This window comes from Anabrus simplex, chromosome 11 (genome assembly GCF_040414725.1).
Source record: "Anabrus simplex isolate iqAnaSimp1 chromosome 11, ASM4041472v1, whole genome shotgun sequence".
Lineage (NCBI taxonomy): Eukaryota > Metazoa > Arthropoda > Insecta > Orthoptera > Tettigoniidae > Anabrus > Anabrus simplex.
The window spans coordinates 11649300-11672059 of record NC_090275.1 but is presented as its reverse complement, the minus strand read 5'-3'; the positions used below and the strand labels follow the sequence as shown (position 1 = coordinate 11672059).

At 42.1% G+C, this 22760-nt stretch overlaps 1 protein-coding gene across 3 annotated transcripts in view; it reads right to left on the bottom strand.

The window, feature by feature from the left end:
* Ork1 (open rectifier K[+] channel 1) overlaps positions 1–22760 on the bottom strand; it is a 223157-nt gene that overhangs the window by 50575 nt on the left and 149822 nt on the right. For all 3 annotated transcript variants that reach the window (XM_067155657.2, XM_067155656.2, XM_067155658.2), the window contains exons 3-6: positions 17869–18030; positions 15974–16095; positions 14033–14240; positions 10668–10927 (exon numbers count right to left, since the gene is read on the bottom strand). In XM_067155657.2, the coding sequence (XP_067011758.2) occupies positions 10668–10927; positions 14033–14240; positions 15974–16095; positions 17869–18030 (752 nt within the window). The remainder of the gene's footprint in view (positions 1–10667; positions 10928–14032; positions 14241–15973; positions 16096–17868; positions 18031–22760) is intronic.

Sequence of the window (22760 nt, the reverse complement as noted above, 5' to 3'; positions counted from 1 at the left end):
CTCTCGTAAAAGCTACCCTACAGTGACGTCACAGAGGCTATATGATGGTAATGACACAGAGGATAATCAGACGCGGACCATTAAAATAACCTATACGATAATCATAAAGGTTCTACCATAATACGAATTTCAACCAACAACACCGTAAAATTTGTTATATAAATATAAAATGTCGAGTTGGATGTCCAAACGCAGAAACGACTGTGTGTAAGCAGCACCTAACCTGACTTGTCGGTATTGTATGTAAGTAGGTGGCCACAAATCGGATGGTCACGAGATGATATAGTTCTTACTGATAAGATGCTGCCCTGATTGTCCTAATCGAAGATTGTGTCAGTTAATTATGCCACTACCCCACGATATAAATATCGCTTTCATCTCACCACACTACCGCGCTGCATATGTGGAGATCGAGATGGTGACATTAATCACCCACTGTTCCAATGTCCTGTCTATTCTTCCTCACGATTTGCATACATAAACACCCCTTTCCCAACCAGTGTTTCTTGTATATTGCTTGACCCCACCCCTGTAATGATTCAGATAATCAATCGTTTTCTTGATGACTCTCGCCTAACGTTGTAAACATTACAATTGCATTTGTTTCCTTGTATGCTATTTTGATCCTGCTTCTACTTGTATTTTGTTTATATACACGCATATCTAGGATGGGATAACAATATACGATTATCCGACTCAATGATGTGGATATGTTACTGCCCTCGAGAAGTCTCTGTGTGAATATCGGTAACTTACTTCAATGTTTTTAGACCAAGTGGACCGTGTTATGATGTGTCTATTGTTTTAAAATCATATTTTTGTGACTGGGCGACACGTCAAGAGTTCATAAATTTCCGGAGGAAGACGAAGTTTAAAATTTTCGTAATATAGAGTAACTTAGTAACCATTCGATGATTGTAAACAAACATCACATGCACTAATCTAGAACTATACAAATAAATACTATAAACGCATAAAACAACACAAGCCACAATGTAAAACAGAAAACATAATTCAAAATACCATGCAGACCAGCAGAAAATAAGATACATGAATATTAACCCTAAAGAAATGTTAAAATATCGAGATCAAGAAGTGTGTCTTGACTACCAAGTCAGGTCTTGTGGAGCTTTCTACCGGACTGTATTTGTGTGTGTGTGTGTAATGTGTTTATTTTTACGATATAAATATGAAATGAAATGTCGTATGGCTTTTAGTGCCGGGATATCCCAGAACGGGTTCGGCTCGCCAGGTGCAGGTCTTTCTATTTGACGCCTGTAGGCGACCTGCGCGTCGTGATGGGGATGAAATGATGATGAAGACAATACATACACCCAGCCCCCGGGCCATTGGAATTAACCAATTAAGGTTAAAATCCACGACCCGGCCGGGAATCGAACCCGGGACCCTCTGAACAGAAGGCCAGTACGCTGACCGTTCAGCCAATGAGTCGGACGATATAAATATTTGAATATTCCATGTTGTATTGCTACTGTTTCGTGTTTTCACGTATCCTCTTCGACAGAAATCTTCGTCTCAAAGTTTTAATGCTTATATAAGCGCACATTGCATGCACATTTCTTAACTCTATTCATTAGTTCTACGTGAAGCCTCAATACTGTTGACTATGGTGCAAGGAGTTGTCAAAAGTCTAAACTAACATTGGCTAGAGAGCAGAAGCGTGCAGAATTTAGTTTGAGAGGTTGGACTAAGGCGATGTTAGTAGGTAAAAGGATGGAATATTAGGTTGGGAATACAAAACTGGAACTGGTGGATCATTTCTAGTATTTAGTATGTGTATTCTCCCAGGATGAACCTCAGTGGCTCGGCCTCTCACCGCTGGGTTCAGTGGTTCAAATCCCGGTCACTCTATGTGAGATTTGTGCTGGACAAAGCGGAGGCGGGACAAAATTTTCTCCGGGTACTCCGGTTTTCCTTGTCATCTTTCATCCCAGCGACACTCTTCAGTATGATTTAATTCCATCTGTCAGTGATTGATCATTGCCCCAGAGGAGTGCGACAGGAACAATTCCTATCCTCGTCCCTAGATGGGGGCTTCATTCATTCCATCCCTGGCCCGGTTAAAACTGGAAACAGGCTGTGGATTCTCATTTTCAGTCTCCCAGAATGGTGGTATAGCAACTGACCTGGCAGAATTATGCTTCCTTACATCGGTGTTTCCAGACGTACGCGAGTGAAAGTTGGCTGGACTCTGTATACGTTATTAATAAGTTGAAGTTGCTGGGGTGTGGATGGTGGTGATTATTGTTCTATGAGGAAGTATAACTAAACAATCATCCTCTATTAACACTAATCAGAGAGAAAAATAGAAGGGATCCGACACTTCGAAACATGAATGTATCGGTCAAAGAAACACAAGGGCCTCCATACATAATACCGTCGGGGTCGGAAAAGAACAAAAGTTGACCAAGGGAGGTCGGATAGAATAGATGAAAGTGAGGAGCGTGGCACAAGTGGAAGCAATGCCAGGACTCAGCTTAGAGCCCCGTGATCGCCAACTCACATTCCCAATTGGAGAGCCCCTGGGGGCCCTTTTAGTCTCCTCTTACGACAGGAAGGGGATACCGTGGGTGTTATTTTTCCACCCCTAATCCATAGGGAGATGCGCTGTGTTAGGCATTGACTAGTGCGTCTGATTGTTATGAAAGGTGTTGCTAATAGAGTCAGTCCTTCTGCAATAGCACTTTCTAGCCAAGTGCGGAAAGCAATTGCCAACTATCTCACTCCTCATCTGCGTACTATGCCTCATTCTGTCCGCTATCGGTTGTTACTATTTCCTATAACCACATAGCCTTTGATTGGTGCCGTTTGAGGATTCGACCAGCCTCTGAGCTGATGACCAGACACACACAGATAAGTTGAAAGTACTGTAGCAGACATAAACATACAGAGAACGATTGCTGATACAAATGGATGGGAAGAATGGCAAGAGTACTTGGCATGTAGGGACTGTGGCTAAAATTAGAATGGAATCGATGGTGGGGTCATGTGAGGCGAATGGAAGAGGGGGGAGGGAGACTACGTGGAGGTGATTTGAGGTGTAACTAGGTAGGTACCCCATGGGACATTATGGTGTACTATGCACCACGTTTTTCTTCTTCCGATCAGCCCAGTATTTCTTCCTCCTTGTGGAATGACCTTGTTTACGTTCTTGTTGCCGGTCCCTTTCCTATTCGAGAGATCTTGGTTGATCGTTTGATCTGGGAATTCCGTAATTTTCTTGATGGTCTTCCTGTAATAATGCCTATTATATAACTCCATCCTGGCATATGTTCTTTTCCTCCCCTCCTCCTTGACTCCTTTAAGCCAATTAATTTGCGCCTTCCTGTTCTCCATGTATTCCAGAATTCCTTTACCTGTTCTCCATGCTAGTATTCTTTTCGTGTGTTCGTAGAAACAAAGTCTTCTCTTTTTAAATGACGATGTGATTTTCTCTGACTTTTTGTCGCAGTCGAAATTCTTGTCCCACTTTCGTAAGCCGTAGTATTTTCATCAATATGTTTCTCTACTATTATTTACTTTGTTCACAGATATCTCATCTGGCTATTCACTATAATTACACGGATTAATATTTGCCAAGCACAGTCACACTTTCAATAACTTTCTAAGTTATTATTAGAGTAGGGTGGCCAAATATGGAACATTTGTTACATTTCCTTCGTTTGTATTGTATGTACTGTAAGTAAGAACTTACATTCGTTGCAAATCGTATTATTCGTATGTCCACAGAACGAAGAGAAACAAGAAAACTGATGATAGCCAAACCAGACAAGTGTTCCAGGAGCCGGGAAAATGATGACGATCGTATCTAAGTATTCTCAAGTTGTGAAAGCGCTCCAGTATGAAGCAGCTGACTGTAATTAAGTTTCCACAGGGCAGTTTGGACAGTGAAACACATGCTCAAGATGCACCACAATCGCAAGCAGTATTCCCATCGTTTGAGTGTAGTCGTGGTTCTAGGCATTCCCTTAATAGCATCTTCCAGATAGGCCAAATTTCTTTCTGTTGGCCGATTCCAGTCAGAAAGTTGGGGCTGTTGCTGCCAGAAGTGGTTCCCTGGTGTGATCTCAGACGCCGTTGTAGTACTTGATGACCATAGTGAGGATGACGGTTGTCCACATCTCATTTTTAGCTGCGACTTGCCATCGGATTGAAGGTGGAGCTATGCCACAAGTATGGTATAGCTTTTCGACGAAAATCGAAACCATTTCAGACTTGGATTTTGTGAAAATTGGAAAAACATTGCGTACATAGGATTTTCACAATTACATTGAATTACTTAAATTGTAGAGGTCCGTTGTAATTGGAGACTAATGCTTTTACAAAAATCATTGTATGTTACAGATATAAACGTGTGTAAAATGTTTAGTGCTCTCTTAGACTGCCACTGAACTCAGTCTGCCCAGTGCAACAAACTTCCGCTGTGGACAAAATACGATTTGAAACGACAATTACTTGTCAAGTCTTACTTACACGGTTTGACACAATTTGATTTTCCAATATGAAACAAGAGATGAAGACCTACACGAAACCTCATCAAACTTGAATGTTTCCACGGGTGGACCCAGTATGGTTTACAGCGATACTCCGCGTTTTCCTTGGTACAATAGAAAATCAATGCATCTGTTGCGGCATAAGTCATGGCATCTAATTATTTTTTAGACAAATGCGGGATCTCTCAGACAAGTGCTGTGGAGTGTAGGGGAATAATAACGAGCAGGCGAAGAAACTGTCAGCTATTTGCTTTATGTCGCACCGACACAGATAGGTCTTATGGCGACGATGGGACAGGAAAGTCCTAGAAGTGGGAAGGAAGCGGCCGTGACCTTAATTAAGGTACAGCCCCAGCATTTGCCTGGTGTGAAAATGGGAAACCAAGGAAAACCATCTTCATGCCTGCCGATAGTGGGGTTCGAACCCATTATCTCCCGGATGCGAGCTCATAGCTCCGCGCCCCTAACCGCACGGCCAACTCGCCTGGTGCTAGATAATGTAAACCCTCAGAGTATCCACAACACCGTGTGTGAATTTTGCAATGGTTCTTTCGCTTTGGGGATGAGGTCAAAATCGCACGGAGACAGGTCCTGTGAGTATGGCGGTTGTTCCAGTACTTTGCATTCTCCCCACCCCTCCTTACAGAGGTGAAGTTACCTCCGTATAGCCTCTGCAATATGCGATTTGGCGTTGTCGTGGAGAAGGATGACCTTGTTGTGAACTGTCTCTGCAGAAATGTTCTGTGATATGTTGCTGTTACCGTTGTGCCATGCAATCGCGCCTCCGACGTCGTAAGCCACAATAACCATCAGCTTCTTGAGGAAAGAGCTTTGTCAGAACTTTGTTTTCGTGGTAATCGTCACCATACTGCAGATTGGCATTTGAGCTCCAGGTAATACGTCCTGCCCCAAAATTTTTCAAGGTCACTATTCTTTCCAGGATTTGCTCGGCTGCCAGGTGGTAAGAGGACATAGCATATGTGGCACTCACCGTGTTTCTGAAGATCTTGCCCTAAAATGCTGTGGTTGGTTCATATTTGAATGGCTGTTTTGGCTTCTAACTGAAGTAGTGCCCGTCTTGTATCCATACGCATGCATTGACCTACCACTGCCTTGTGCATCTACATTATATACCCCTTTACGGGAAATTACGACACCCATGGGACTGTCACAGCGACCCAAGGCCACTTTTCACCCCTCGGTGTGCACGTCGCACTTCGACCAGCTCGATATCTCACAAGGTACCACCACCCCCTACAACCGTTCTATCCATATCCTAACTGTCGAAAGCAGCACTCAAGGCCGAATGGTCGATGGGCTAAATTCGCCCAAAGGATCTGGGCTCCGTTGAGATGCGTGGTCTGTCTCTCCATGCATTGGGTAATTAGTACACTTGCACGTCCCTGCCCATTATTCCCCACAGCTTCTAGAAGCTCTCTGTCATATTCTTTGGTACTGTGACCGCGCCGATTAGCCATTTTGATGTACGCACATCCATTAGGCACGGAGCCTGACGCGCAGTCCCATCGCCCTGTGCTGTATCCATGTAGTATGAGTGCCATGTTTTCCAAGACATATGTCCATTGAATGGTAGCACCGGGAGAGGGTAATAGTACCCATGACTTATAACCCAGCCGTCGTAAATACAAAATTACTACAATAATATTATTCCATGCCAGGCTCACCCTTACCTAATTTCGAGTACCATAATGCACTCTTCTTTCAAACACAATAAAAAACTATAAATTAGTAGACAACATATATTTCATGATAAGAACATAGTACCGATATCCATGAAAATTAATTAATAATACATTAATATTTTTTTGTAATTAAAATTGAATGGGTCCCTCCAACAACATTGTAAACGACCTCCTCTGTCGTGGAAATATTTCGTTGTGCGTAAGTTTGAGGTTGGTAGGCGTGTGACCGAGATGTAAACGTTAGAGTTTCCTGCCAGTTCGAAGTAATTACATTGTAATCGCCCGAACGTGGGTAACACAGCCTGAGTTAGAGTAACCTGAAGTCCTGGATATCGCAGGGTATTTCCTTTTAAATCTCTTAACCTGTGGTCGGTTTTAAGTATGGAATATTTTAAAATTATCATTCGCAGGACTTTTAGAAGGATAATGTTTAAAAAGTAGGATATTTTAAAGTTCTGTCTTGTCTGCTCTCTATGGTGAAGATGTAACATGAAACATTTCCTGTTTCGATTTACGTTAACACAACTTTTAAATTTTCAGTCTAACGAAAATTCGAAATGTAAAACTATATAAATTAATCTATTAAAATCACCATTTTGTAAACCACGACAGAGAAGATCTGGTGCGATCTCATACCGATCGTCACTGTGCCGAAAATTAAAGGCAAGCGTATTCTCAAATCTGCTAAGTTAATCGCGAAGTATGACTTCCTGGACAGTAACAGTTGCTCCACTGATTGTCGAATAATAACCATGCTGCGGGGCCAATGTGGTTTTGTAGTGTCGCTCAATGAAATACGTACGAATTTACTCTCCGTCATATTGAGATTATATTACTTATTATTGTTGATAGTCCTGTTACGTAGGCCTTGTATCAGTGTCGATTATTGCCTTATACAAATGTATTTAGGTATTATGATACATAACAATGAATCAAATGGCGAAAACCTAAGTCCATAATTCACTTAATCTCTGTGTCTGAAATTCTCGTCACCCTAACGTGACTAAACTTTCACCCAGGGACGAAAAGCCAAGGAACAAAGGATAAAAAATGGACAATCAGGCTTTCCTAATGGCAACATATTACGAAGAAAGTCCTAAAAATGTTCAAGAAACGTCCTAAAACCAGGAAAAGTCAAGCCCAACACGGTACGAACAACAAGGTTGTAAGTGCCACGTTTGACTCAGCACTTCGGGCAGTATTAATGTGTTTCCATTTTGTGATCGCCATGTCGGCGAAACAAAAATGTGCTTTAATGTTTCAGTTTTTCGCAATGAATTTCAGGCTAGATGGCATATTTAATTTACATGTTAAAAATCGTTCATGTTTCGTATTCATTATAAGGTGTATTAAAATATACCACGCAAACTGCATCAGCAGTGTCTTATTGCATGTCCTGGAACTGTTCAGAGATTGTAAAAATTTAATTATCCACATAAACGAATAAAATATCTTTGATTTGAGTATTACAGTCGTAACTTGGTAAGGACTGTTTTTAGCAATAACGTTGTGACTACAATGTTGTTGCTCTCATAGCTACTTACAAAACACAGTGACAATGTTTCTTTCCGTAAGTTTTTACTTCTCGGTATGCTAGAATAAATCGCACGCAGAAAAACCGTTTGTTTTCGCTACTTTGTCGCTTACAACGTTGTTGGAGGGACCCATTCAATTATGACCGAAGTCAATCAAAGTTTCAAGTCTCATCGAACATTTAACACAAACTGAGTACTTTTCCGGGTCTGTAGCACTAGTTACATGGGTCCAGCTTCTACATTCCTGGCACTGAATCCAGTCAATTTTGGTTTCCAACCACAAGCCACTGCGATCGATGTATTCGCCATTATCATCATCATCATCATCGTTGTCAGTGTTGTCGTCGCCATTACCGAGGTCATCTTTCGTTGTAGTTCGAGACATCAACTCATCACCCGACGAAGAACTGTCGTGATTGATCCTGGTCCTCTCTCGGCGACTTCGTCTGAAACATCGCTTATGTTTCGGCGTGCTCGACGTCGACCTTTCTGACGCAGGTTTCCCAGTTTGTTGGTGTCTAACGGCACACACAGAAGTAGATGATTCGTCTTCAGTTCGGAGATTTAGATCTTCTTGTAGACGTTTAAGGAGAGGAAATAGCGTTTCGCTTGAGACTTGGAGAGTGTCTTGCGTCTGCAGATATCCTCTTGTGTGGACCGCCAACATCGCCGCTCCCATATCAGCTCCATCCCAAGACTGGCTGCGTTGTGGTACCATCTGTAATAACAATAGTAATGCATTATGGATGGGAAGAGGCAAGGGGCTTCCTCGCTGGATTTCGTGACAACGTCCCGCGAAGGCTGAATGACTAATACACGAACATGCGCCACCCTGATTCGTGTAGTCTGAGATGAGTTATTATAGCAGAGTCCAATCACGGGCCTAATTGTCCTCAGTCTAAAGCAATGGTACCGCTATGTCGGACGCAATATTCTCTATTCAGTGATACTCACATACGGGGTCACAATTGCTATTCACAAGGCGATATGAAGAAAGTTATGAAATCCTTACATTCTCAGTCCCTACAGAACGTTGTCCGTTAGAGTCAGAAAAGAACCGATATGGTGCCACCTTCTGGGACCCAGAGAGAGATTTCAAATGGTACCCAAACTAGGGGCTGAAATTAATATTTAGATGATAAAATCGATAAATTTTGAAAACAAAATGCCCAACTTCAAATTTTCAGCCCTTCTCCTGCCTCGTTGTTCTTTTAATATCTGAACTTTTTTGTTATATAATCCTTGCGGTATTTTGATTTCGGAGTTATTACTTGCAAAGTAAATCATATAATTCAAATTCGTTATTTTTAAAACGCTCCCCCAGCCCTTCGCTCACCGTATTTCTCTGATGCCACCTCAACCATCCGGATCGAACCTTTAGTTCCAGAGCTTTAAGGGTAATTACATCGAGGTTCGAAAGTGTGTAGCAGGAATGGACAGACGTTGGCATGTCGAGATATGAGCAGGAAATGTACTAGTTTCCGTAATAGAATATTAAAGCAAAAAGAAATTAAAGTAAAGGTAAAGGCTTCGACAATCCGTAACTTCAGCACTTGGTGGGGTGGCGCCGTCAGCTCTACGTCCAGCCGCACTTTGCCCGCAGGAATTAACCTGCTACTCACCAAACAGTCCCTTATTTCATGTCATTACATGTTAATTATTCCTCAATAAAATTAAGTAAATTAAATAGTACCGGTATACTATGTGAACTGACTTCTGGACCCTCGTAATAAAGCGGAAAACTACCTTAAAACATGAATAAAAACAATCCTTCTAAGTGGTGGTGGTGGTGGTTACTGTTTTAAGAGGAAGTACAACTGGGCAACCGTCCTCTATTAACACTAATGAGAAGGAAAAGGGAAGAGATCCGACAATTCGAAGAATGAAGGTATCAGCCAAAGAAAGACTAGGGCCACGAAGGGCGTGAAAATGAAAGACTTCCTAGGCCTCGAGTGCTCTAACACCGTCGGGGTCGGAAAAGAACAAGAGTTGACCAAGGGAGGTCGGATAGGAGGATCCTGGCTCAAACAAGTGGAAACAATGCCACGACTCCGTTAACGGCCCCGTGGACGTAGGGGATACCGTCTACGTTATGAAGGGGGGAAGGGACATCCTTTTAAGCGGGTTATAGCGATCTCATGAAGCTACTTTACTTGTCAGCATTCCCACCACACCTCAAGTTGATCAGGGAGACTTGTGTTAAGAATGTCTTAGGTAACGTTGCTCCTCCATTTCGCTGTCCACGTCTCTGTATTCCAGTTTTAAGCGTTAATTTCGCCTCTTTTTTTACATACCCAGCCTTAAAATTATTACATGGTAGACCGACGTACGGTAAATGATCGAAAGCATGCCATATTTTTCGAATGATCTATAGCTACATCCCGGGAACGATAATAGTGTTCAGAATCGTTTGCAGGATGTATGTAGTTACAGAGCATTAGTGCCATCCAGGATAGAAGCAGAGAATTATCCTCGGTAGGATCTCACATGTTTGTGGGGCTGCAGAACAAAATATCGGCAGGGGCAGCTGATAACTTTGTCCCGTGGGGCATTATATCGGGCTTAGACAGGGTAATGAGGGGCCGGAATTGATGTTGAGACAGTCAAATTGACAATTTTTCAAAACCAAATATCAACTTGGACCCAACCCTTGTCATTTTGCAAAATATTCGAATCTGTTGTTATGCGAAAGTACGGCATGACATCTTAACTACTTCCGAATGTCATTTGGTTTTGGAGTGATGAAGTAGGCTAATGAATCGCAATCCAAATCATTTTCCTGAAAATGAAAATATTTTTAGAAGCCCCGCTCTCCGGTATTTATGTGAGAGCAACCTTATACCTGAACCATTCAAGTCGGATCTTTTAGTTCCTGAACCTCAAGCGGCTAGCACTAGAGAGCTGTACTGCCATACCTTCAACTTCTGCAGGTACATCTCGTTGATGATGCGCCGCAGGTAGGCCATGTCCTTGGTGAAGCCGTTCCAGATCTTGGACTGGGTCATGCGCAGGTTCTCGGCCAGTTTGTGCTCCAGCCTCGCCATCTTCTTGGAGCGCATGGCCCGCGTGATGAAGCCGAGCAGCATGACGAGGTAGCCCAGTCCGAAGACCACCCAGACGATGAGCGCGATCCGGTAGACCACAAACACTCCGCCCTGTCCCCGACTGGACTGGCCTGCAACAAGACATCGTACACCACAGCCCCGTCAAGTTCTCCAGAATGAAGCCATAATTAAATTTCATCTATTGCAATTGTTAAAGAACATCCAAGCTTCTGCCCCAGTGTAGCAGTCGGCTCATGAGTTAGATTCCTATGCTAGGCAGTCGCCAGCGCCTTGGGAAGTTGAGCCCACTGCTACACTGGTCATTCCACGGTTGAAAAGGCGTAAAGAGTTTGTAGTAACAACAACAACAACTAAGCAGTCGTAAATTTTCTCTGTTAGAATCATGGTTATGTGTTTGGGCTTAGAAGACGAGAGAGTACAGATTATTTAAGGTGGTGGTGATGGTGATTATTATTTCCAAAACAAGTACACAACTGGGCAACCGCCCTCTGTTAACACTAATCACAGAGAAACAAAGTAGAAGGGGTCCGACACTTCGAAATATGAAGGTATCGGCGAAAGGATTACGAGAGCCACGACGGGCGTGAAAATGAAGGACTTCCTAGACCTCTAATACCGTCGGGGTCGGAAAAGAACAAGTGTCGGATAGGATAGATGAAAGTGTGAGTCTGGCACAAGTAAGTGGTACCATTGCCGAGATAAGCAACGGGCCGCGTGGTTGAGAGCCCTGCGTTATGCAGGGGATACCGTCGATGTTACCCACAGGGTTGCATCCGTTGACTCCGACCACAAAGGAAATTAAAAGTTGCCATAAATCAAAGAAAAATGAAATGGTAGAGTAATGAATTGTGAGCATTCTTTATTATTATTATTATTATTAATAATAATAATAATAATACTAACATGTTAAGGAAAAGTCATACTTCATTCCTGAGATCATTTTACCCGAAATCTGAAAAATAATTGTGTATGTCGTGTCCATGACCCCGTTTAAAGCAACGCTGTGTTGTATGTAAATGCACATTTCGGCCACTTGTATTGCTTTGGTCATATTTTGCTCATTGTAGTGATATAAGGTCATGTTTTGGGCATTGTAGTGATATAAGGTCATATTTTGAGCATTGTAGTGATATAAGGTCATGCTTTGAGCATTGTAGTGATATAAGGTCATGTTTTGAGCATTGTAGTGATATAAGGTCATGTTTTGGGCATTGTAGTGATATAAGGTCATGCTTTGAGCATTGTAGTGATATAAGGTCATATTTTGAGCATTGTAGTGATATAAGGTCATGTTTTGGGCATTGTAATGATATAAGGTCATGTTTTGGGCATTGTAGTGATATAAGGTCATGTTTTGGGCATTGTAGTGATATAAGGTCATGCTTTGAGCATTGTAGTGATACAAGGTCATGCTTTGAGCATTGTAGTGATATAAGGTCATGTTTTGAGCATTGTAGTGATATAAGGTCATATTTTGAGCATTGCAGTGATATAAGGTCATGCTTTGAGCATTGTAGTGATATAAGGTCATGTTTTGAGCATTGTAGTGATATAAGGTCATGTTTTGAGCACTGTAGTGATATAAGGTCATGTTTTGAGCATTTCAGTGATATAAGGTATGCTTTGAGCATTGTAGTGATATAAGGTCATGTTTTGTTTAAATTGAGGCGAGCTACATGTTATCTCCGTCGATTCCAAACACAGGATGTTTTCCCGAAAGAGAGAGACGTGATTCCGAGAAAGTGATGCTGTACAAACGTACGTCGACAGATTCTGAAAAGCATGTTGATACTTCATGTTTGGTTATTGTTATTGCGCTTTCAGGCTCTGATACTCAATGAATGTATCAAGTTTGAATTTACCTACTGTAGCTCTGTCAGCTTGTGTCTGCTGCATTCTCGTTCATCACTTTCTGGCTAGTCCACTTGATACCTACCCCTGAAATGCTTTTAAGTCATATTTTACCTTTAATTAGGTCATATTTACCTAGATTTAGGGCATATTTGATTGCATATTTTGAACTTCTGAAGGTCATAAACTTCCGAAATTTTGTTATTATTCTTTATTCGTTTCGGCCTACTAAGGACCACGTTATTGATCTTTCCCCAGTGCTTCCTCGTTCTTTGCCGGTGTTGCTCTTTTCTTTCCTCCGTCCACGTCTTTCCCGTCTTCAACTTTGGCCTTTCTTGAAAACCTTAGTGTTTTTTAGTTTCCTCCTGAGTCTGTTGCGTTCTGGTATATCTTCATAAGTTATCCCCATCTCCTGTAGGTCCCTTTCCACCTCCTGAGTCTTCTTATCTTTACAAGAGGTAAAGATCTGGTTCGATAATCGTGTGGGTTTCAATCTTAGCATGCCCATAAAATGCAGTTCTCCTTCTCCGTATGACATCAGAGATCTTCTGGACGTGAGTACACAGCTCATAGTTATGTCAACGTGTATATTCATCTTTGTCTTTAATTGGACCAAGAATTTTCCTTAAGATCTTTCTCTTTAATTTCTAATTATTCTCTCAGGCCTTTCTTGTTCATAGCACGGCATTCCGCTGCATACAAAGCCTCTGGTCTTATGACAGTGCAGTAATACAGAGTTTTGCGTTCAAGGATATGGACATTTTGTTGTAAACGTCTTTGGTCAGTTGATAAGCCATTTCCATTTTATTCATGCGTGACACGAAAGCTTCTTTTTTCAGAGATATTTGGTTCTATCCACTCGCCTGTCCGTTTGATTGCCTCCTGGTTTACTTTTAGCTCTCTTCGTGCTGGCTTGATGTTAGTTATGAACTGCGTTTTCTCCAAAGATATCTGGAGCCCTGCTTTTTCCGCCTATGTCTTAAGGCGATTAATTTTCTTTGTAGTCACGTCTAAAGAATCAGAGAAAATTGCTAGATCATCTGCGAAAGCTAAGCAATCAACTGAAAGGTTCATGTTCTTGTAACCCAATCTCACACCATTTTGGAGCCCATCATTATTCATTCCTTTCTTTCTTTCTTTCTTTCTTTCTTTCTTTCTTGACGCGTCTTATTCCAAGGCCCTGCCTTCGGTTTTCGGCCAGTTCAAGGATTTTAAACCTTGACTCAGGAGAGAACGGACTTCAGCTGATACAGGCTCTTACTTACAGGAAGAAAGCGCACAGTGAGAAGATGTCGCTACTGGTTGTCATGGTTACAGTGGTGTCGGGGGAGTTGATGACGATAATTCGAGATGTCGCTACTTACCGGCCACGAGGTCGCCGAAGCCGATAGTGGTGAGCGTGACGAAGGCGTAGTAGACGCCCATGTCGTAGGTCCACTCGTGCTCAACGTAGGTGAAGACGGCCGCGGGCAGGAAGATGAACACGATGAAGCCGGGCACCAGGTAGCGCATGATGTCCATGATCATCAGAGTGGCTGACTCGTGCTTGTGGCGGTGCCGTGCTCTCAGCAGCTGGAATACAACACGGTCGTCAAACTCTGGCGGCAAGTCAAAAAACTTCGAAATACAAGAGAGGAAAATTCTCAGAAAAATCCTAGGACCAAAATATGAACTTTGTACAGCCTTTCTTTGTGCCAACATTCCCTTAAATAAGCTGAAACATCCAAAATTTCGTGAATTCTTAGAAAAATACACCGGCAAATCTCTTTCCGATCCTTCCACTTTAAGAAAGGACTACATCAGCCGAAGCTTCGAAAAAACTATGCAAGAAATCATGTAACGGGTTGCAAATAAGAAAATATGGGTATGAATTGATGAAACTACAGACTCTGATGGTCCAGGTGAAACGTTTCTAATAAACTGCGAACAATTAGAAAAGGTCAATTTTTCTACCATTAGTAAACTGTTTGACTGATCTATGCGTGCCATGTAGATCGAAGGCGTTCAGTATGACAATGTACTGCTCTTCGTAACGGATGCTGCGCCTTATGTGGTGAAAGCTGCCAAATCACTAAAAGCATTATATAGTAAAATGTGACTTGTTTAGCTCACGCCTTACACAGAGTTGGAGAAGAGATTCGTATTCAATTCAGTGAGGTTGATAAATTGATTGGGTGTGTCAAGAAGGTCTTCCTGAAAGCCCCTTCACGTGTTGCATCATTTAAGTTGCTATCTTCAGACATTCCTTTGCCGCCTTCTCCCATTTTGACAAGATGGGGATCCTGGATTGAATCCTGCAACTATTACTGCCAGAACTTCAACATTGTGAAAAGTACAAATGATTCATTTGATAGCAGTGAAGCCGCTTTAATTGGACTAGCCCAGGAATTAATGTCGAATTCTGACATTTCTGGTCAACTTTCATACATCAAATCTAATTTTGGTTTTCTTCCTGCTACTACAATTGCTTTGGAGCAATCAGAAGTGCCACTAGCGAAGCAGATAGAACTAGTGGAAATAACTTTGAATAAAATTAATGTTGTTTCTGGTAAAGTGGGGCAAGAAGTATGAAAGAAAATGGAAAAGGTGTTAGGAAAAAACGAAGGGCATCACACATTGTGTTGTTGTTGGGTGAAAAGTTTTCTCTTAACCATTTAGAATTAGGTTCAAAATGATATTGCCCGTTTCAAATGTGCTCCTCTTGTGTCAGCTGAAGGAGAACGAAGTTTTTCAAAGTACAAGGCTTTGTTGACTGAAAATAGGAATTTTTTTAATTTGAAAATTTGAAAAGGTATTCATTGTATATTGCAACTCAGGGCTCATAAACTGAAGGTACAGTAGCATGTGAAAATAATCGCTGCAGGCGTAAACTATGTACTGAAAATTTTAATAAAATCAGTATCAAATATCAAATTGCATAGTTTAACTTCTCTTGTGTATTTTATTCATAAATAAATGGTTCGCTGTCATAAACTGACTTATTGATTTTGCAACTGGAATTTTACCCCGAATATAATACTGTTAGGTCATATTTTTTATATTATTGGGCATATTTTGCTAAATTTTAGGTTATAAGAGTATTTTGTTTTCTGTGCATGTTATGGTGATTTTAGGTCATAAAAATCCTAGCCCTAGTGGTCAGTATAGTTCTAAGTTGTCACTATAAGTGAAATCCTTAATGCACTTTCACTGGAAAACCCGGACCTAATTCTCAGAGCAGATTGAGACACGTATGGAAAGCCTGGATCTTTGAACAAAACTTGAGATCAGCATAAACTGAGCCAGCTGCAACGAAATTCACTTACCGTGATGCTGAAGAACTCGCCCAGCGAAGCCAACAAGATACCGTTGATGGGGATACCGATGAGCGCGTACAGGATCATGAGTATCCTACTGAGAGGACACGTCGGTGCGAGGTTCCCGTAACCTAGAAAACAAACATATAGACAATCAGCAGAGAGGTGACGAATAACTTGAACTGCGATTTTAAAAGGAAAGAAGATCAATTTGGAATTCAAGAGGACATAAACTATTCGTTTATAGAAAGGGGAAAGCGAGTCAACAATAATAACAAGAAGAAGAAGAATTCTGTTTAGAGGCCTGGTGCAGGTCTGTGGAGTTGACTCCCTATCGGCGACCTGCGGTGTGAACGCCAACATGTTGGACCTAAGTAGACGTCTGCTTTCTTCGTAGAATTGTTAATGGCAGCGGTACATCTTCCAGCGATGCACAGAGGCAACCAGTCTCCGGAATTCCTAATCGGCCAACGCTTGTTCTCACGTATCAGAGAATAACGCAGGTCAGCGAGGACAGAAATCTCGCCCAGAGCACAAGGGCATAGTACGCATAGGGCGCCAGGCCTGTAGGGACCGCTGCGGCTTTCGGAAGGATCTCTCCTCAGAGTCGGGTTGCTTGAGAGTGCAGTCCTTCTGACCACTGGTGCCAGCAGCCGCGGTAATTCCAGCTCCAATAGTTGTTGCTCTTAGTTGGATTTGTGTCCCACGCTATTTGTTCATCGCTCGCCTGTGTCTAACTGACATGTTTCGTGGGACGTTCTGCCGGTGGTGGCGTGCTTATGCACGTAGGATCTGAAATGTTCCTCACGTGCGCCTAACAGCCCAGGAGACCAAATGTCCTGCACGAAACTGACAACTTCATACCCTGTGATCTCTTCAAAACCGAGCACAAAAGCAGTTACCTCTCGATTCTCTGTTCACAACCTGACCAGAACGCTATCAGTGATATGGACATGATTATATTTGTTTTTCGCTTATTTCTTTCTTGTTTTTATTTCGTAAAAACCGAGCGAATCGGCTGTACGGTTAGAGTCGCGTAGCTGTGAGCTTGCATTTGGGAGATGGTGGTTTCGAATCTCACCGTCGGTAGCCCTAAAGATGGTTTTCCGTGGTTTCCCATTTTCAAACCAGGCAAATGGTTGAGTTGTATCTTTATTAAGATCACGGCTGTTACCTTCCTCATCCCTTCAATGTGTCAGCGGGACGTTAAAGCACATCTACAAAAACCTAATAGTAGTAAGTCACTCCTTGTAACCTCATAGTGTTTGTTTTTCTTATTGTTAATATTTTTTAAAATTTTCAAAATCATCCTCCGCTTGTATGCTGCCTGAGGCAAAGAATACTGTACATTGAAAGAACTTCTTTAAAAAGTAAATTATAAGTTCATGATCTAAGTCTAGCGGTTACCCTGAGCGCCATCAGACCCCAGTGGATGAATTGCTTGGTACTGTTGCTGTCGCACGTCGTCCACTATTCCTGTGAGGCCAGCGGATTTGTATCGGAGACGGTGTAAGGGTTGGCGGCCGTGGCCTATACTAGGGACTATCCCCGCATTCCCCTTAGTGTAAGATAATGGACAACCACAGTCAACGGTGGGGACTAGCCCCTCTCCGTATTCCGAATACAGAGGCGTAGAGTCCGTCCCCTGCTCGGCTGGTCGGTCGGAGTCCACAGCTGTCGCTGTGGGTCGGGACCCACCGACGAGTCGTCCAGCACTTTAGATGGACCTGTGCCTGTATTTGAGTACGGTACTCAAGCTGTACAGAGGCGTAGAGTCCGTCCCCTGCTCGGCTGGTCGGTCGGAGTCCAGAGCTGTCGCTGTGGGTCGGGACCTACCGACGAGTCGTCCAGCACTTTAGATGGACCTGTGCCTGTATTTGAGTACAGTACTAAAGCTGACTCACCAATAGTGCTCACCACCGTGATCACAAAGAAGAAGGAGTTGTAGAAGTTCCAGAGCATTGGCTCCAACTCGGGCTCCTCTCCGCGGATCACCATTGGCTTGTGGCAGTACTTCTCCAGGGTGCCGATCAACTCCGCCGAGTAGTTCAAGTGGCTCAGCAGATCTGGAACAGAGTCAACTCCTTAAAGTTGGAATTCAAGAGGACTAATAATTGGGGCAAGAAGTCATCCATGCGAAGAGGAATTGGGGATTGGAATAATATATCAAGATAGATTTTCGATAAATGTCCAACTTCTTTGAAATCATAATTGCCCTAATATGCCCGGGATGGGTACACTAAATCGCGCCCAACGTGGGGCAGGTTTTATATCCACTTCTTGGCACTTATAATTTTTGGGATGATAGGTCGTTTAAAACTTAGTGACCTGCAACCAGGATCATCTTCAGAGCAGTAACAAAGAATTTAGTGGTAACAGTCATTAGACTCAAGATAGACAGACCCTGTTAAAAATCTAGTTCATTCGAGGGCCTCCTGAGTCAGGGAGAAACGTGTTGAAGACTCTACTGGAATAGAATACCCCCATCCCCCAGTTTGGGATCACCTGAAATTGAAATCCAAAATGTGTTTTGATACCTGCATTCCTTTCGTTATAACAATTAAACTTACTAACGATTTCCATCCAGTTTCTAAATTGCAGTTGTTTTAAATTTATTTATTTTGTCCTAGACATTAACAGAGATATCATGTAGGACAGAGGTGACAAAACTTTACCGACTAGCGTGTCAGTTTAGTTTACTTGTTACTGTCTATGTGCCATCGGTTATTTTCTTTTAAACTCATCGACTTCATTTAGTTCGCATTATACATAAATCCATTCAACTGGCTGTTTCATGATGTTATTTTGCAAACATCACTGAAAAATAACTTTAAAAAACAGGTAAATGTTAAGAATAAGGTATTTTATGCTTTAACCAAATATGTTTTTAATGTGGTCATAGAATTCAATGAGAGAGAGAGAGCGAGAGAGCTGTTTATCTTAGGATAAAATGAACTTATATATTTTTAAATTTTGAAATTCCCTTGTACGACTATCCTCGATCAGGAAAACTTTATTTTTCTTTACATACACCTTATAAATAGTGATTTACCATTCGCAATGAATTACGTAAAACATCTAAACAAATGTCTTTTAGCAACGAAACAGGAATACGAAAACGAAGGAAGAAATTAACAGAAAATGTTGTGACAAAACCTTCCACCAATCATCTTCCAGTAACTGGCGGATATGTGATACTTTTCTACAAAGTACTTAAAACAGAGTTCGTAGTGTCACTTCTTTTAAGAATCGATTTCTTTGGCCTGTGAATTGTTACTCTGAAATGGTATTGTTATTCTTTACTAAAGCGTAATACTAAAATATCCTTTGTTGCTACATTTCGGACTTATTTCATTACAGTCATATTACAAACATTCAAGTCTGTAGTCTGACGTGCCAGAGACGTCTGCTCTAGGACAATTAGTGCTTACCTTTGTGTCACAATTACAACATACATTAAGAATGAAATGAAATGTCGTATGGCTTTTTTTTAGTGCCGGGATATCCCAGGACGGGTTCGGCTCGCCAGGTGCAGGTCTTTCTATTTGACACCCGGAGGTGACCTGCGCGTCGTGATGAGGATGAAATGATGATGAAGACAACACATACACCCAGCCCCCGTGCCATTGGAATTAACCAATTAAGGTTAAAATCCCCGACCCGGCCGGGAATCGAACCCGGGACCCTCTGAACCGAAGGCCAGTACGCTGACCGTTCAGCCAACGAGTACATTAAGAATGATATGAATGAATGACTGCATGAATTGGTGAATGAACTATTTCCTGATTGAATTGTGTTCGTGCACTCTTCTCACGCAGTCACGGATAGTCACCAGGTGGGGAGAGAGCATTCATTGAATGAATGAGTGAACGACTGAAATGAATTGAATGAATGCTCTCAGCATACCACTGCGGAACCCAGCAGCAGGTAATTATTGTTGTAAGAGGAAGTACAACCATCCTCTAAGTAACGAGAGAACATTCCATTCTGTACGAATGAGTGAGTGAATGGATCGAACAAAGTCCTCTCTCCCAATGACGGATAACCACCAACTAGAGAGAGAGGTTCATGAATTAATGCGAAGAGTTAACTATGGAGGGTAGCTATGATCTACTCCGTATATAGCCGTTCCTTTTGTTAAAATTATTCGCGTCGGCATATAATAAGTATTACACGACCTAACATCCTCACAATTGTGTATTTTAATGTCATTTAGTGGCCGTGAGAGTCTACGTCTTAAGATTCTTTGAAATTATTTAAGAAAACGTTAGGGAATCTCCCACCTGGGAGAGAGCACTAAATACAGATCAGTTCTGATGTGAATGTAATTACAATTAAAGACCTAATTTTTGCTGAAGAGTGTCAGCAAAGTGAGAGAAGAAGTTTTTAATACTAAAAATTGAATTAGAATGACATTCTCCCATTATTCACGTCATTATAGCATTAACAGATTGAGGTGGACAATTTCTGATCCCTATCTGTATTTAATAAATATCAGTCAAAAGTAGATTTTCCATAAGTATTGAGCCTTCTATTGTAACAATTTACCCGAACTATCCATTTATAGTACGATCGTTTATATGGTTCGACACCGCGGTCAATGATGGTGATTATTGTTAAACAGGAAGTGCAACTGGGCAACCATCCTTTATATAACTCTAATCAGAGAGAAAAAATGGAAAGGGTCCGGCACTTCGAAACATGAAGGTATCGGCCAAAGGAAGACAAGAGCCACGAAGGGCAAGAAAATGAAAGACTCCCTGGGCCTCCATACGTAATACCGTCGGGGTCGGAAAAGAGTTGACCAAGGGAGGTCGGATAGGATAGGTGAAAGTGAGGAGCATGGCATAAGTAAGTGGAACCAATGCCAGGACTCAGCTAAAAGCCCCGTGCTCGCCATCCCACGCTCCAAAGTACAGAGACCCTGGGGGCCCTTTTAGTCGCCTCTTACGACGGGCAGGGGATACCGTGGGTGTTATTCTACCGCCCTCACCGACACACCGCGGTCAGCCGGTTCAAGTTTCGTTGCTTGAAAGAATAAAATCACCATCAGAATGTTGGCCGGCAGAGTGGGAGAGCTGGTGGTGCACAATTTCTAATTACTTGATTCCGTGCCAAATCCGTGGATACAAGACATATGACTCTGTTGATGGTGATTTGTCCCTCACATCGGTTATTCGACAGGAGTAGGTTATCATTTTAGGCCGTGCCAACGAACTACATTATACTACATAATGGCTCATACAGCGCTCTTAGCTGAGGAAAGTTGCAACACGTCCGCCATGTTTCCTGGTGGCACTCGTCAGCTGTTAGTTGTCAACAAGGAAAGATGCGAAAGGCCGGTCTCCACTGATTAACATTTAACAACAACATGTTAAAAATGACATGCTGAAATTGACATGTATACGAACATTTCGTTCATAGTTGACTAAACATGTTGAAGTTAACATATTTAACATGTTAGCGTGTTTTCCGGTGGGATTAGAAAACATGTTAAATCAATGGCTTCGATAAAGTTCGTATAGCTAAACTACATTAAAAGGATGCCCAGACATTCTCAGAATGTTTAATTCCAAATATGCCTTCTACGTTTAGCTCATTCAGAATGTCATCCACATTGTGCCTTCTATTTAGATCTTTCCATACGCACATTTCCCTTTCATTCCTTCCCAAGAAAGGCCGATGACCTAAATGTTAGGTCCTTTAAACAACAAGCATCATCATCATCCTTCTCAAAATCCTGTAACAAGTTACAGTGACAATAAAAAGCGCCAGATTTTCATCTGAGTCCATTGTCCTTGTTTGAAAATGCAAGACAGCACCTGAATGTTTTAGCGCAAACTGATATGATAAATTAGCTGCGTATAAACAAAGGAAGTTTAACATGTTCATAAGTGTGGACACAATGCTTAAAAAAACAGTATTTAACAGTTAACATGTTGGTGGTGTCACCAGTTAACATTTAACATGTCGTTGTTGTCCGGCTCCATGGCTAAATGGTTAGCGTGCTGGCCTTTGGTCACAGGGGTCCCGGGTTCGATTCCCGGCAGGGTCGGGAATTGTAACCATCATTGGTTAATTTAACTGGCACTGGGGCTGGGTGTATGTGTCGTCTTCATCATCATTTCATCCTCATCACGACGCGCAGGTCACCTACGGGTGTCAAATCGAAAGACCTGCACCTGGCAAGCCGAACATGTCCTCGGACACTCCCGGCACTAAAAGCCATACGCCATTTCATTTCATGTCGTTGTTAAATGGTAATCAGTGGAGACCGGCCTTAAGTCGTCTGCAATTAATTGCATGAATATAGGTAGGCAATATAAGAAGAAATTATATCAGTTTGCAAGTGGGTATTTGTTCCTTGCTGCCATCAGAGAACATAGCGGAGCAGCTTCCAACATTTTTCTGTGTAGATCGTTGCTCTGGACACAGGAACACTGATCGTCGCCTCTAATCAAAGGAGTAACGAGCTCCTTGATCAAAGATGGTGCACACAAATAAATGAAGATAGCATCATTCCTTGCTTCCAGCGAGCTTGTTAGTGTTTACTCTGTGGCTGTACAGAGGGCTATGATTCAGGAAGTCTGGTCTAACCAAATACTTTAATATGATAATACCGGACAGCTTGCTGTTTTCAGTGAGAAAGTCGATAGTGCTGCTACCTACATGGCTTGGTGTGACCAACTCTTCAATAACATTGTCATCTGTATGATTCTTGGCGCACTGCCGTGTTGTTTATAATGTATCAGTGTTTGTCACTAAATAATCTTATATTGCAGTTATATTCCAAGAA